The 16,185-nt window shown below is 40.8% G+C and overlaps 1 protein-coding gene across 7 annotated transcripts in view; it reads left to right on the top strand.

The window, feature by feature from the left end:
• The first annotated feature begins 3,619 nt into the window (after window positions 1-3,619).
• rbfox2 (RNA binding fox-1 homolog 2) overlaps window positions 3,620-16,185 on the top strand; it is a 52,207-nt gene continuing 39,641 nt past the window's right edge. For all 7 annotated transcript variants that reach the window (XR_013655442.1, XR_002873415.2, XR_013655439.1 and 4 more), the window contains exons 1-2: window positions 3,620-4,680; window positions 15,900-15,950. Coding sequence is in view for 4 of the 7 variants with exons in the window: in XM_078945440.1 (XP_078801566.1) it covers window positions 4,429-4,680; window positions 15,900-15,950 (303 nt within the window). In the remaining 3 variants the exon portion in view is untranslated. The remainder of the gene's footprint in view (window positions 4,681-15,899; window positions 15,951-16,185) is intronic.

The raw sequence follows: 16,185 nt of genomic DNA, 5'->3' as shown, positions 1-16,185 counted from the left end.
TCTGAATTTTCAGATCAAATCAAAAATACTCAGAGCACACTAGCCTCTTTGTCTTCTTTAAATGCAGTTTTCACACTTATTTGAAGAGTCCACATGAGAAAAGGAAAGAATTGTCCTCAAAGAAGGCTGCAAGATCCTAGTTTTGTTGCATCAGTATTCATTAATCCATCAGAAAACTACTTTTGTAGTATTACTTTGTACATAAGAGGCTAAGGCAGAGTAACAGGCTGCTAACAGTTTTAGCACCGTTGCAAATAGTTTAGCTCATTTTGAAAGAAAATGTATTTTAAAAAGTTTTTAAGAGTTGTAAAGTTCTTCTGGTTTAACTCATTTAATTGTGAAACTCCTGGTGACGCCTCCATCGGGTAATGTTCTGGGTATGGGTCACTGGATGGAGGAGGACACGCTGGAAAGATGACATATCTTGACTGGCCAGGGAACGCTTTAGGGTCCCCTCAGAGGAGCTGGAGAAAGTTGCTGGGAAGAGGGAATTCGGGGCATCTTTGCTTGGACTGCTGCCCCTGCGACTCGGTCCCGGATGAGCGAAAGATGGATGGATGGTTGACGTAGCGGTAAGTGCACTTTGTTGTGTCTATAATTGTACATTTATAGTTTCTTTTAGTCATTTATTTGGATAGTCTAATCTTGTATTGTTTATGTAGCTGCAGGAAAAGAAGGGGTTGTTTTTTGTAAATGCACAGATCTCCTGTTTTTCTTAATCACCCTTGACGTTTTCAGAAGGTCAAGAAAAAAGAAATGGACGGCAACCTTGAGGGGAGATTCAGATGCACCCCTGAATTGTTTTCCCACTAGTATAGTCCTAAGAGTGGGTGTGGGGTGGGGTGTGTGTCACTCTTCTCTGATTTGAACTGGTTTCTTGTTGCACTCCAAAGGGCCGGTCTCCTCAAACATGCATCAACCAAAGCCTTGATCTCACTTAACCAACGACACTGACTTTTTTTCATTTTTGCACAGCAGTTTGATAATGTTTGGCATTGCTATCCTTGTGAACAGAAGAAGCGGTGTCATTTGGTAGAGTATAAGTGATATTATTTGACACTTTCATTGTTCAGAGAACAAATGTCTTGTTTTCCTCTGAAACAGGACATTGAAGGGTAAAGTCTGAACTCCCAGATCAGCAGAAGAAAAATCCCACCCACCCAAGCTAACCTTGGAGCTTCCTGTTTGCATTAAAAGTGTACACGTGCACACTGTTATTCCCGAAACACTGCTCACAAGGCAGCTGTGTAGAACTTTGGTTGTTCTTTGTAAATCCAGGTGAGAGGGGCGTTTAGATGGGTAGATTTTCTGGAGCTCGTCATCTCAAAAGTAGCTTGCATGCCAAACAAGTGTGGGCACCCCTGTGTAATAAACTATATTTAAAAAAGAAACCTCTACTTGCACATTTATTGCAACTAAGCTTGGGTCCTCTACCAGAGGCCTGCATCTTTGAGGATTCTGCACAATGTTCTCAGTTCTGGATTTAATGGCACAGAACTCACATTTCTTCCAGCTCTTCGTGTCCTCAAATTTCTCGTGCTCCTTGAGTTTGCTACTTGCATTGGCCTATGTGTCATAACAACCCCCCTTTTGTTACTATGTCCACTTGGTTAAACAAATTGACTCTGAGAACTGGATGAGTAAGTGTGATGTCATTCACAGAAAACAACTCTCTTCTGGCTCCAGCGAAATGAAGACAATTCAGTCGCCTTTTTATTTTACTTTTTTTGCAATACTGACGTGGCCATGCTGGAGCCACACAGAAAGCAGTGATTGGTCCAGTCTGTTATTTCTATGGCAACCACTCTCGCCAGTCAGGAATGAGTGACTTGTTGAAAGTTCATACCCTTTCCACTTAAAAGCAGGCTACACAAAATCTGTCAAACGTTTGGAATGCTGGGGCACCACATGCTTTTATTGAGGCATCTGATTGGTCAGTTAATAACTTTAAAAAATTGGATTCACAAGAACATGTTAAAAAGGTAACGGAGCAAGAATGATTATGCTGACAAATATGTTTTTTCTCCATAGAAGTCCATGGGATTTTGTCTTCTTGGAACCAGTGGGTACTTCCTATTTGGAATGTGGGGGGGGGGGGGGGGGGGTCACTCAGGCTATTTATTGTATAAAGTCAATGGTTAAACCATTTGTACGTTACTCAAGATCTTGGCACACTCAATCTCAACCACCTTCAGGATTTACTTTACCTTGACTTAGACTTCCAAACCATTATTGACAGGGATGTCCTATTAAAAAAAAAAAAAAGTTTCCGTGCTCCATGATCACCGTGGCAGCTGGCATGTTATATGTCACTCTTATGTGCTGTATACTATAATTTCTGCACAGCCAATAGAATTCTGCCTCCTGTGTCGCTGCTTCTACAATGGAGGGGGGTTGGTAAAGTGTGTTAGGCTAGGCCATTCCACACAACTGTCCTAGTCAAATTCTCAGCTGTTCACTTCAATCCTGACAACCAGAATGAACCGGCGTCAGCACGAAAGGACTTTTTTGTGCTGTGCCATTCTTCTGCACACTTGGTCTCACTCCAATCGTGTCTTGATCCTATTGTAAAAGCGATCCCAGTGGCTTTTTAAATAATGACTGTTATGCCGTTCTTAGCTAAAATACAATTAAATATGTTTTTTTTAGGACAGTTTCTGCAGAGCAGCAGGAGTTTATTAAAAAATTTGCCTCAGAGTTGTAGGTCGGGCTTTTGGCACAGAGTAACCCTTCCCTCATTTCCCATCATCCATCTGTTTACACTCTTTCCTCCCCGAGCTTATAGGCCCCAAAACCCCAACTAAACATTACTGGTGCAGCAAAAATGTCGAGCAGTTTTGGAGCAATGCAGTCGTACAGTTTTGAGCCAGATGTTGTCATCTAGAACTGTATGGATCAGAATGGAGGGGAGCTTATGGCATGTAGACTGTAGCTTTTTTGTCTCCTGCTCCTGATCTCAAAAATGCAACTATGAGCTTTATTTTCTTTATAAAAGTCCTCTACCATTCGAAAAAGGCTACAAGAACATATCAACAAAAATAGCAGAAACACAATTATTTTGGAGTGTGTTTTTAATAACTGCCTTAGTTAAACTGAACAAGCCAACAATAGGGATTTACTGTGACTAAAAGGCATAAAGAGAATTCTCATGGTCCATTTAACAGAAGAAATAATTTCTGGCACATCAAGCTCATTTTGCTTTTTTTTTTCTCTGCTTCTGGTGCCATTTGACCACTGGGTGTCATCCAAGAAATAAAAATGCCAAAGGAGAACGAGGCTCTCTATCCGGCGTGACTCACAGCTGGCTCGTGTGGGGACGTCAGGCCTGTCTGCTTCAGCTTTCAGTTGTGCTGCAGGAAAAAAAAGCTCTAAAACTTTGAGGGATTTTGGTGAATCTGCGCACAAAAACCGGACAGGTGCGCACGCAGCGGACAGTTTTTACGCCCCCCCCCCTTACTTTCCCTCCCCAAAACACGCACACCTCCCTTTCTGTGAGGCGCATGGAAGCACTGCGGCACACTGCGTGTCTCTGCTGCGCTGCATGGCCGCCTGCCTCAGCGCGCAAAGGGAAAGAAGCGGAAGATAGGAGGAGGGGAATGACTACAGCAAGAGAGTAGGAGGAGAAGGGAGGAGGAAGAATGAGGAGGGAGGGAGGGAGGGAGGGAGGGAGGACAGTTTCCTTTCTGTAACACGCTTACATGAACACACCACCGGGAAAGAGGGAAGAAAATAATCGAGAAGGAAGGAAACACAGCACCCCTTTCGTCCGCCTGCGCGTCCATCCATTTGGTTGGTTGTTTTATTTTTCCAAGAGGGGTGCGCACTCCCCCCCCCCCCTTCTCTCTCTCTATTTTGCGCAGACTTGCGGACTAATATGGAAAGACAGAGCTCCCGGTGAGGATTGGCTTTCAGTGAACCTCTTTCTGTGGTACAAGCTAATAGGAAGGGGAAAAAAGGCGAAAGGGAAGACATGTTGGGGGGCTGCTCGTCTTGAGCTGCCGTTGCGTTGCGCTCTCTTGGAACGGGGCGAATGGAGGCTGACCGGGTTGCTCAGGAGCCATTATTGCGCGCGCAGTTTGTTTAATTGGTTTTGTTATGGTCAGAAATAAGGTAGGCCTCTGAGGAAGCCCTGCAGTAAATAAATACACAGTCAGCGGAGCAGGGGGTGGGGGGACCTTTGGTTTGAAAGTAACCTGATCTTTTATGGACAGAATTGTTTTGGGAAGAATACCAAAAGGAGAATATATATTTTGGTCTTTTAGGGGAGCGATCCTAAAGGCAGAATTATACAAAGGCCTAGTTTACGCGTGAACTTGGCACTTAAAGACGCTTTCCTGAATCCTCCACCGCCTGGATTTGAGCACAGAGGGTGATCTCCGAATTATTTTTTTTCTTGCCTGGAACGTCAGCACAAATAGGGTTTTTCCAATGTTGATGTCGAACGACGTTGCTTCAATTATGCTGCCCGTGTCCCGGGCGCTCATGGACCGGGACAGAGAGCTGGACACCATGCCAGGGGTGCATCCCAACGCGGGCGGCGCTCCTGCAGCCGTCCGGGGCATGAAGCGCGGGGACCCGGAACCAGACGCGCAGACGGCGGCCGCGCTGGTGGACTCCAGCGGGGCAGAGTGCAAGCGCCCCCGCATCGACGGCTCGGGAGGGCTCGGCGAGGTCGGCCAGGTGAGGAGCAGGGGACACGATTCCACACGGTGCCTTTAGTCTGAACTCAACCAAGTATGGCAAGCATAAGGCATCATAAATCACTACACGTTTCGGGGTCCCCCCCCCGTGATTTATGATCTATTTTGCTTGCCATCTAGGCTCCATACGTGCGTGTCATGTGTGCGCACTGCAGCAAAAGGGCCTTTCCTATAGAACAAAAGCTCAGGCCTCTTCATCACCTAATGTGCAGGAAATATCACTGCTTTCATTCACTCATGACACTGTATTCTGATAGTAAATGATGGCAGATACTGCTTTATGACAAGTAATTACTTTATCCTGTAACCAGAAGCGCCATCTTCATTCCATTAAACTGCAAACTTTGCTTTATTTGGAAGACCCACAATGCATCTGAATCAGAATGTAAACAATCTATTTTCTTGTAGTCCGAATTAAATTGGGTTTAACAAAGTGGAGCCATGTTTGGCAAAACTTAAGTTCCTATCTGCTCAGTTCATTTCACAAAAATGGAATAAATGTAGCCATCCCTACTATTTTCTAAGACTTTTTTTGCACCAGTGCTTTCTCACTGAATTGACATTTTGTGCCCCATAGCCATCCAGAAAGGGTCATATCCTCTTAATGGAGCATCACGGGATCACGCTGAGGATGTCATTAGACTGGATTATTTAGAGCAAAGTACTCCTGTAGAAGACAGAAAGCTACATCTCTGTTGCTGAAAGAGGCAGTAATGGAGTTGAAGTGGCCTGTTTGCTCCTGCTTGTAAAGCTAAATGGCTGGCTGTGCCATCCTCACGCTGTCTGGGAGTGCTGACAGACAGCCTCTGAAATGTAATGCACTTAGAAAAAACCGCCTGCGTGTGTGTGTGAGAGGCTTCGATCAATCGCTTCAGCCTTTAAAACGTATTGAACTGAGCGGACAGTCCGGAAATGAGAGTGGGGAAACGCACTCCCCTCCCAATTCAAATCTCTCAGTTAGGAACAGATTTGCCCTATCAGTGGCAGCAAAGAGGCTTTGTTTCCAGCTTATTGGATCACATCTTGCACTGATGGGGGATTCGAAATACCGTTATTCAGGGCAAAAACATGGAACACATGTAGAAACCCAAATGTTGATTAAAAAAAATAATATATATATATTTTTAGCAAAGGAGTATCTGCAATAATTGGGGGTGGAGGACCTCAGTCTAAAGATTGGATTGGGTTGGAAATGGTTTATTTCAAGCAATCAAAGCAGAATTTATTCAAAGATATAGCAAACATAGGATAACTAGTCATAAACATTGATTGGAAAATACACATGTTTAAATACACTAGTAAATAGTTCAGTTATTACTCTTAAATATAAATAAACAAACTTGCTCTTTTGCATATAGACACAATCTATTATATACTGAGATATTGTCAAAAGGAGTTGAGTAGATTGCTTGAAAGGGAGGCGGAGGAAGCGACCGTATCTAATCCCACCCCTGGTCTGTTTTACTTTTGAATTTTTTTCATTTTTCCTTACCTAAATGATCAGTATCCAGTTCTTAACTTCTGATCAGTCATTTATACTATACCAATCAATACAGATTCAGGTCAGGTCAGGAGGATTTTCAAACTGTGCTGATTGGTGCTGTGATGGTGTTTTGATTGGCAGGGTGTAAAGGCTCACCTAACCAATCCAAACAAACTGAAAATGAGGCTCGGTGTTTTTTCTGTAGTACGAATTATTCAAGTTATAAACTGGCCAATCAGATGCTTCAGTAAAAGTAGGTGTTAGTTCCCATCTCCCATACTGATCATTGGAAACAGATTTTGTGGGGCGTGCTTTCAAGTGGTCGGGGTGTGGACTTCCAAAAAGCTCACTCCTGATTGGCAAAAGTGGTTGCCATAGAAACAATGACTCAAACCAACCCGGACCAATCACTGCTTACTGACGTCGTCTGCCTCCAACATGGCGTCTTTCCTATCGTGAAAAAATGGGGTCCAGTTTTGTTATACAGTCAATGATCTAAACTTCATGATGTTTGTTGGTTGCTCAAAAAAAAACACGCAATAATGCACAGCAAAACGTTATTTTATAGCTTCTATTGATCTCTAACAAATTCTTTAAAAACTATAAAATTCTGCAATACGCCAAACTATTCTAAATATAAGAATTAGAAACCAGGATGTTAACCTGTGAAGATCCAGTTAAATCATTTGGTTGGTAACTTCAACGATGCTCTGCAGCAAAACTAGTTTAGTGGTCTTTTTAAAGCCACTTTCTGAGAAATGTTAATATATCTGAAGAGGAGCGCTCCTGCAAAACCCATTTCCAGAACAGGAAAATATTACAGCTGGCAGTTTTTATGACCCTTAGAGGATCCCTACAAGAACTTTAATTAAAAAAAAAAACTCCATTAAACTTTATTGCTAGCATTACGCCGACAGTTGAACCCTGACCTGCATGTGAAGGCAGCGCGGTGGGGTGTGGTTACGATACAGAACAAATCTTTTGGCAGCGCTGCAGCCGTTTGATGGGATCTTTTCCCATTTGGTTATTGACGCAGCAGTGTTTCTCATGATTGTGTGTTGTCAGCACAGCGCCAAGGCAGGAAATAGTCCTCTGTGTTTGGCTCTGCAAAGCCTGAGGAGAGAAAAGGAGGGTGTGTAAATCGTTGCAGCGTTGAAGGACAGAAAATGTCAGTCAACACAAAAAAAAGGAAATTTGCAGAAGAATTGAAATACAATGTGCAGAGGGCTCATAATCCAGTAGATTGGATTTTAAATTAAAAACCTACTCAGCAGCTTCACACCACGTGATCCCTCTATTTGTATTCCTGTGCAGCACCAGGGGAAGTCCTTTTTTTCTGGATGACATGGGTTCATTACAACCCCACACATTCCCAGCTCCAGTCAGATTATAGTGAGAGGAAGTTGTCTGCTTTAATATCCATCTGACTTGCTGCTGACGCTCCTTGTTTTGTTGTCGCTCTGCGTACAAACCGGGGACCTCTGGAACCCAATAAGGCTCTGGCCTGGGGTGATGGGGCAGAGGAAAAATGACTTGACTAAGACATTACTGTAGTTGGATCACCTCTCCATGCTTTTATCCCAGCTCTTGGACCACAGTGGAGTGAAAATGTCAAAAAGACAAATGTGCTCCTGCAGTCAGCTGAGAATATTTGTTTGTTTAGGCTCAATATTTTTGTGTGATATATTGCTGGCAGAAATCTCCGGACTGATTTGTGCTTAAGAACAGAGCCATTTGTGTAGATCTTCTGCTTCTGGGAGGAGTTAATCAGTTGTTCACTGCAGACTTTGTGGATCTTTCCATTCCGCTCTGAAGTGTCATCATTCCCACTCATTTGAAAGGAGTAACAGACTTATAATTGGTTAGGAATATCAAGTCCTTGCATCTTTACTAGCTTTCTGTTTGCCAACGTGCTTTAAAAAAAAGGAAACAGTGCTAGTCGATATGACATTACATTTGTGGATGATAAAAAATTGTGTATCTCGCTATTTCTTTTATTTCTAACCTAGTTTTATTAATTATTAAAGCAAATATGATCAGTGTTGTCTTGTAACTTATCATCCTTGTAACTAGTCATCCACAAAATGGTTTCGCCTCATGATGCTGTTTAATGTTCTTTGATTCTGACTCGTGTAAGTTTGCAATATGCTTTACGTTATTTAAATCATTAGTGCCGAACGATATAGAAGCAGCTGACTGGCGTCTATACACAACACTAAAAAGGGCCTTTACCATGCCATTCTTAAGCCTTTTATTGTAAAGAATATTCATGTATATGATAATATATAACCTTTGGCACCCAAAAGAACCATTTTTTAAATTAAATAGTAGTTATTTTCGCCAGCTTTTTTCCTACAAAGAAGTAAAACGACTCCATCTCTGAGGCATCGGCTTTTTTGGGTGCCACCTATTTCTTGACGTCAATCCTTGGCAGCTTGTCTGCGTTTCGCCCACAAAAACAAAAAACATCCAAACGTTTGCAAAGACGGATGTGCGTATTGTGCAGTGATCGGCAAAAGTGGGATCACTGCTGGTTCCGCAGAAAAAGTGGGTGTGTATGTTAGTCTGAAAGGGCCGTACTGGCAGCGCAGACACTTCCTGGAAGAGGCTGTTCCTCACTGGTCTGTCAGCTCGTTTTTGTGGGTTGGGGTGGCTGGTGGGGTTTCTTTTCGTGAGGCATGAAGATCCTAATACACTTAAAAGCTCAAAGTTGATTTAGCATGATAGCCCTGTAAAGTATTGCATATCGGCGCAAAGTTGCTTTTCTCTGCGTCAGAATATGTTGAAATACATTAATTGCAGGTGAAGATTTACGGTAGTTTAAAGAGAGTGTGCTTTTGCTGTCGCCGGTGACATCTTACTATGCATATTATAAGTTTATTTAAGTGAAAATAAAGAAGAATAAAAATAAATTTTTCACATTTTTCTCACAAGTGCTGAAAGATTTAGAAGCAGATTTGCACCGATGATCGACCTGCAAAGTTGCTTTTGTGTCCGAATCCATTGGAATTATGTTAATTGTGTAAAAAGTCAAGGGTTAAAATACCTCAAAGAGCGTTTTTTATTTTGCCATCACCGGTGACGTTTATGGTGTTAAAGGGGTTTTAAACGGAGTTCTGTTCAACCCTGATGTTTACTTTAGACACTTTATATTGGTTTGTAAGCTTTGCGTTACAGATTTCACATAACTTAAAAATAGTTTTTTATATTGCTGAACTTTAGTGCAAAAATGTCTTGCTTCTTCTCAGAAATCTGAAATGGCTGGGCACTCTTAAAGATTACAACAACAAAAAACTTTACCAATTCAGTTTAAATATATTTAATTTTGATAAAAATGTGAAAACGTCTACGTCCACGTTTTCGTTTAATACATTTATTTTGCTGCACTAAATTGGGACCATTCAGGTTAATGTCACTTTAAAGTACAGGTGGAGAAAAGTAAGGACTGACATTTTCGTCAAACTTCTCTTTGTCAAACTGGAAACATACTTTATTGTGTTATATTATGTTATACTTCATAATAATCCATATGATTTTGTGTTTCATATCACTCAGCACTAAAGTAAAGCTTTGAAGACTGTGGGACAAAATTTGACCAATAAATAATAATGTGTATCAATTTTAGCAAAAGATGAGGGAAAAAAGAGTTGTAGGAAGATATAGTAATATCACGACTTACCTAAAAATCTATTAATTAAAAAAATAATTTAGGCTGCATTAAGTTAAAAAAAAAAAAAGTTTGAATATAACTTTTGTCCAATATTCCAAATATATCCAGAAAAATTGGTTGGTATTAGATTAAATGTATTTCATTCACTTGAGGTTTTTGCAAAATATACTATTTATCAGTAGGACTTGCATTGCATACCTACTTATGCACTCCTTCAGACCCGGATTTTACTGCTTGGTGTTGATTTTTCTTCCTGTGATGCTTTTGGATCTTTTAATTTTGCAGTACATTAGGCAGAACACGAATCACAGGTCGGCAGACTCTGGTGCAGAGTCGAGCTGTGTCCTCCTGATAAACTGTTTGGAAGTGGATCTGCATCAGAAGGTTGTTTTTTAAAAATAATTCTTGCAATCTCACCTCACTATGAGCGGACTCAGTATTTATTTTTACCAAAGGAAGAAATTTGAACTCAAAATATGAAGTAATAGTTAAGAAGTTAAAACGAATGTTAAAACTAGTGCTAATGCAAACACCTGTTCAGTGGTTGGCGGTGTTTAATCCTCCTGTTTGCTGTGAGTCACATCATGGCTTGTCTACATTACCAAGATCTGGTTTTTATTTGTTCTTATTTTGTCAGATATTGTTTGATTTTCAGTGTAAAGTTGCAGATTGTTGTACATTTACCAGTATTTATACATCTGTCAAGCAGCCCAACTCTCCTTCTGTTGCAGACACAGACAGATCTGTGTGAAAGGTATTTGTTGCAATCCCAATGACCTCATTCTTTTTGTTTCGTCTATTCAAGGACTGATAGAAGTGGCACCATGATTTCTCTGTCATGTTTTGATCTCATTAGCACAACAATACGTTTCTTGGATCCATGGAACAACGCCATGGTGCACCTTTGCAGGAACGGGAACCATTGGAGCAACCAAATAATCCAAATTTTGGGGTGAAATGGACTTTTGTTGGATTTTTTTGTTTTATGAAAATCAATTTCAAAATGGTATCTTGAAATATGTCTAAAATAAATCTTTTTTATGTATTTAGCCATAGCACTCAGCTTTACTTCGGAGCCCTTCATGACGGCTGTGGTCTTCAGGTTAATTGCAGTCCTTGTTAAATGTTTCTGATAAAACAGAATCGTTTTTAGATGTCAAATGTAGGATGACATGCTCAGGTGATGTATTGGCTTTATTTAGAGCTGAAGTTATTCATTTCTGTCTTGGGTAAATGTTGGTTGCTAAAGTTATTAAATGTTACAAAACCAATTCCTCTTAGATAGTTGGAATTAGCAAAACATACTTTCAACTGAAAAACAGTTTTTTTCCAACAAAGTTTTTGTCTGCTCCCAATTCACAAAGATTTGAATAAAGAAATACTCACAAATGCAATTTTGAGCTTAATGTTCTTCGTAGATGTCCTCCATGAGAAAAATGTTAATAAAACTTGTGAAAAACACCAAAAACACAATTTATTAGAGTGGGTCTTTAATTTTCCTCCCCTTAGATAGTTATAATATACTTGGTGTTGTGGAAGAGAAAAATGTTTTAGACAAAACTATAAATATGAGGGTTTAAAAAAAAAAATCCATTAGGCACTAATGTACTTAATGTAACACCCCCCCCCCCGGTGGTTATTTGGAGAACTGCATCTATTTACGTTTTCCTACAGTTCAGACCAGCTTCAATTTGGAAGTCAAAGGATTACAAATGAAATGTTTTTGCCATGAATGCCAATTAAATTTAGACACAGAAGTTTCCTTTTTTTCTTTTAAAAAAAAAGGAATTAATGATGGATGATGAAAAAAATTCCAGTACATTTTGTTTTGCTCTGATTGAGCAGCCCCCTAATGGATTAAAGCAGAGGATTGTCGTTTTAACCTGTGGCTCTTTGCTGCACGCCTGTCTTTACTTTCATGTGTCTCCACTGCTTCATTATGTTTGGAAAATATGGCGCGCTCTAAGTCATTACAAGTAAATATTCTCTTTTGTTCCAAATACACTGGTGGTAAAAAAAAAAATCAATATTTTATTTTAAGAGCAGTGCTGCTGATTTGGCAGCTGATGCTGCTGTGTGATTTTTTTTTTTTTTTTTTTTTTTCCCCCCCGCCTTTTATTCCAAAGCTGTCAAGCAGTTTCAAAAATCCACTTTGACTGTCGCTGACATCCAGCTGAGGAAGCACGCCTGGGTTTACTGCGGAGAGTCCAAGGAAAGAAAATAAACTTCCGACTGTCTAGTTGACTGTTTGGAGAGGTAGCACATAAGTGCTCTGTTGAAGGAATGGATTCCCATCCTCCTTAGTGTACACAGTGGCCTGCTTTGCAGTTGGCTATGACTGTCAGTGCAGTGAAATGTGGCTTCTCTCCACCTCCTCCTCCTCAGAAGAGCAGCTGTCCCAAGGCACGATAGGAATAGACGCAAGGCTTGTGACCAAATTAGATTTCACACAACAGTTGCACATTCACACACCTGCCCAAACCTGTCATGTTTTTAGAAGTACTCAGGTTGGTTGGTTTGTGTGTGTTGCCCCACAAATGCATCCAGTCTTCCTCTCCATGCTTTTTGCCTTATGTTAACATATGGTCCTCTTCTAACCTTCTCCTGACTGCTCAGTGTTTCCCCAGGAGTTTCCTTTCCTGGTTTCAGGCTCTTTCAGATTAAATACCGAACATTTTCAGCTTTATTTAGTTCAGTTTGGTTTCACACTTGAACTGCAAACATTGTTAGAACAGCTTTTGCACTGCACCCTAAAGCTCTGACCGTCAAGAAAACTAAAACATTAAAGACAAACAGATTAGTCTTCTGACTTCATCTATCAATCCTAAATTCTTCCATGTGTTCCCATGAGATACCTTCAACTTTTCTGTAATTCACTTTAAAAAAGTGTGTTTTTCTTCCCCCATTCATGGAAATGTCCAATGATTTAATCACTTACCATAATTTACACACTATAGGCCAGGGCGCACTGTCAATGAATTGTCTACTTTTGAAATGGTCATTTATGAGGCGCACCGAACTATAACTATACATTAATCGAGACAAAGATAAATCCGTCAGTCAGACTTTATTAACTGTGTTCACAGTAACTCTAGAACTTGTTTGTAACACGTTACACCTTACTACTTTTTTTTGCAATTCAAATTGTACCGAGACAGACAGGTTGTCGTGTATTGTTACACAACTGACATCATAATGTACTTGTATGATGCACTGTGCCGTTCTCGAGTCCAGATTGGTTCTTTGGCACAACTCTCAAGCTTTCCGTGACCGATTGAGAGCGATCACAGCAACTTACCTGTACTTTTGGATCAAACCAAATGATCTTCTTCAGGGGGAGCAGAATTATGTTGTCTGGTCTCCACCGGAGTTAACCGAAATTAAGCAGACCATCTGGGGACCAAACGGTCCAGTGTGAAAGCGTAAAAACCAGTACAACACTCCCAGACAGGTATCAATTGGACTCCGTTTACCCCCAGCGATAAATAGATGCCAAATGATTAACTATGTGACACACAGAATCTCACTGGTCTCTCTTCTAAAGTTCAACTGAGTGTAATATGTGGTGAGTAGAACACCTCCACGCCGCCTCCCTTTCATCCTTTTAAGCTCCTTAAGGAAATAAAGCACATGACTCTGCTCATGTATGAGTCACTGTGTCTTTGCTCTCTTCTTCGCCTTTCCATTTTTGAAAGCTGTCAGCTTTTGTATCGCCATGCAGGTCCTAATTCAGCCTCGCACAAAATTCAATCCAGATGTTTATTTTAGCCACCCCCTTTGCTCTGACGCAGCACGCTGCTCCATAAATGTCATTTCATTTTCTCTCTTTTTTTTTTTTTTTTTTTTAGCGTTATTTTGTTCCTCTATACCTGCAGTGGATTTTGTTCAAGAGTTTGTCCTCGTTACAAAGCTACAGAGTTACAGAGCTTTATACGTTATTCATGTTATTCAAGCCTCTAAGAGGTAATTCATTATTTAAAGCTTCTACCTCCCAAAGCAAGTTCACTAAGTACATTTTTGGCTCTGAGATAGACTCACAGAGTCTGTATTTTTCAATCACGAAGGCGCTTCCTGCTCCCTCCTCCTCGCTGCCTCTCTACCATTTGGATGTGTTGTGCTCGGTTTTGGTATAACGGCCTCATGGGGTCCAGAGAGAAAGATGGCTACAGTCTTAATCAGGCGAACTCAAGCTGCGAAGCACACAGAGCAAAGTGGTTCCCCCCAGGGATGAAGCAGACGAGGGACATTGGTTCCAGATGAAAGGAAGATCACAAGGGAAGGGCAGGGAGAAGGGGGAGGAGCAGAGTTGTTTTCTAATCTTGAGATATGAAGTCGGAGCCGTACAAATCTTTTTTTTTTTTTTTTTCTCCTTATCAAAGTGTGTCTTATTGGTGGTGAAAGAGGTCTTTTAATAGAACACATTAGCATAAAACCCGGAACACAACGTTATGGACATGAATAAAGTTGGCTGCGAAGTCTTTTAGGGTAACAGTGTCTGATTCCTGATTCATTTTTGGAATTTATTTCTCTTTATTTCTCCTAGTTTCTTACCAGAGGTTGGATGATGCCTGCCTTTTTTTCCTTTTTCCAGCCCACTACACAGCTGGAGATGGCATCGGGAAGCATGATCGCGTTTCACACTCACATCCAGTGACACTCCTGACCTATTTGTGATTTAAAAGCCATAACAACACTTTGACAAAAAAAACCTACCTAAAACCCGTCTTTCATCTACCGCTCACACGAGCTCCCTTTGACCCCATTATCACGTCTTTACAAGCTTACAAAAGATCCACTGGGTGGAAAAGGCAAGGGGAGGGCACTGACTTGGGAGATAGCAGCATGGATGTGGTGCGGCTGATTTGATTAGGAGTCAGAAACATAACTGAAAGGGAGCTGATTGAGTGAGAAGAGATGAAAATATGAGAAGTCTTTAAACCTGCAAAGGCCTCCACTTAAAAGAATTGACAGAATATGCCATTTTTGGGGGGAATTGAGATCTTTTTAAAACCTTCTGAAATCCACAAAAACGTTTAGAATATCATGGATGAGAAATAGATGGTATCACGTTTTTTTCTTCTTCTCTCACAATAGTGTTAGTTTGAAGCTACATTCGCATCAGCTATGTTCTTGAACTCGTGGTGTTCACACTGGACTGTCACTACCTCATACTAGCGCATGTACCTACTGTTGGAAATGGAGACTTGGTGCAAAAAGTGGTGCAAATCTTGCTCCAGGCTTTAAACCAACACATGAAAGACTTGGTGTCATGTAATTCCAGCCGGGCACAAACCGCAATCATTACTTTCTCCGCCATGATCAATTTTCAAACGGTTAGCATTTCCTAGATTTAAAGGGGACATCCAAAAGTCGCTACCAAATCCAAGTCAAATACCAAATAGCTGCGCGGTTTGTGTGTAGTGCCCCGAAAACACTCGTAGAAATTTACGTAGTGACGCGTGAACGTGACAGTTTTGAACGTGTATTCACAATATCTTTGACTCCCAAATGTTTTAGAAATAATCCAAAACCCCGAAACATGCGTTTGCATAGACTTAACACTGGAAATGGTTGCTTGAACGTGTGTTACCGAGGGTGGTGTGAACGTAGCCCAAGATGCAAGAATATTCACGTGTGTGTTCAGGGGGGAAAAAAAAACCCCACTTTATTTAAGCCACTGTATCAAATTTGATCCATACATGGTCTGACTGTATTAACAAGAATTAATTATCAACACATTTTGAATTCTTTCAACACAGCAAGTAGTCATTTACAAAAATGAGTAACAATGGATGAGTTGTTCTCAACATACGTGCTTTTGCACATGCTTTTACAATTTCATGGAATCAGCCATTTTGAAATGAGCAGGAAAAGCCCTACTACTGCCCCCTAGTGGAAGGATTTAGGAAAGTTGGGATCATGCTAATTAGTCAGTGGTCTTATAAATACCTGTATCAAATATGGTACATATGGTTATATAAAGTTAAGTTGTTTTTTATTTTTACAGATTTGCATGCTTTGTTGACATAATTTGTTTGTCTTTCAGAACAACGACCCATTGACTCTTGGTTACCACGGATACCAGGCTCACAGTCAGGTAAGGCAATACAATCCTATTGTGTGAGTGATAACATTTTTATCTGGTGTTGAATTGGACAAAACTGTATTTCTTTGAACCACAAGGTGGAGGTGTACTGTATATTTATTCTAATGGTTACCTAGAGAAAGCCTCTCTCTGCCACTTTTCCTTTCTTCACTGTCCATCCTGCTCTCAATAACAGTTATCATTTATTGTGTTTTTTTAAACACAATTCCTGCCCACCAAAGCAAAG

This window comes from Oryzias latipes, chromosome 1 (assembly GCF_053564925.1).
Source record: "Oryzias latipes strain Hd-rR chromosome 1, Olatipes_Hd-rR_3.1".
NCBI classification, from domain to species: domain Eukaryota; kingdom Metazoa; phylum Chordata; class Actinopteri; order Beloniformes; family Adrianichthyidae; genus Oryzias; species Oryzias latipes.
Note: the sequence above shows the minus strand (reverse complement) of the source record. Positions and strands in the feature narration are given on the sequence as shown.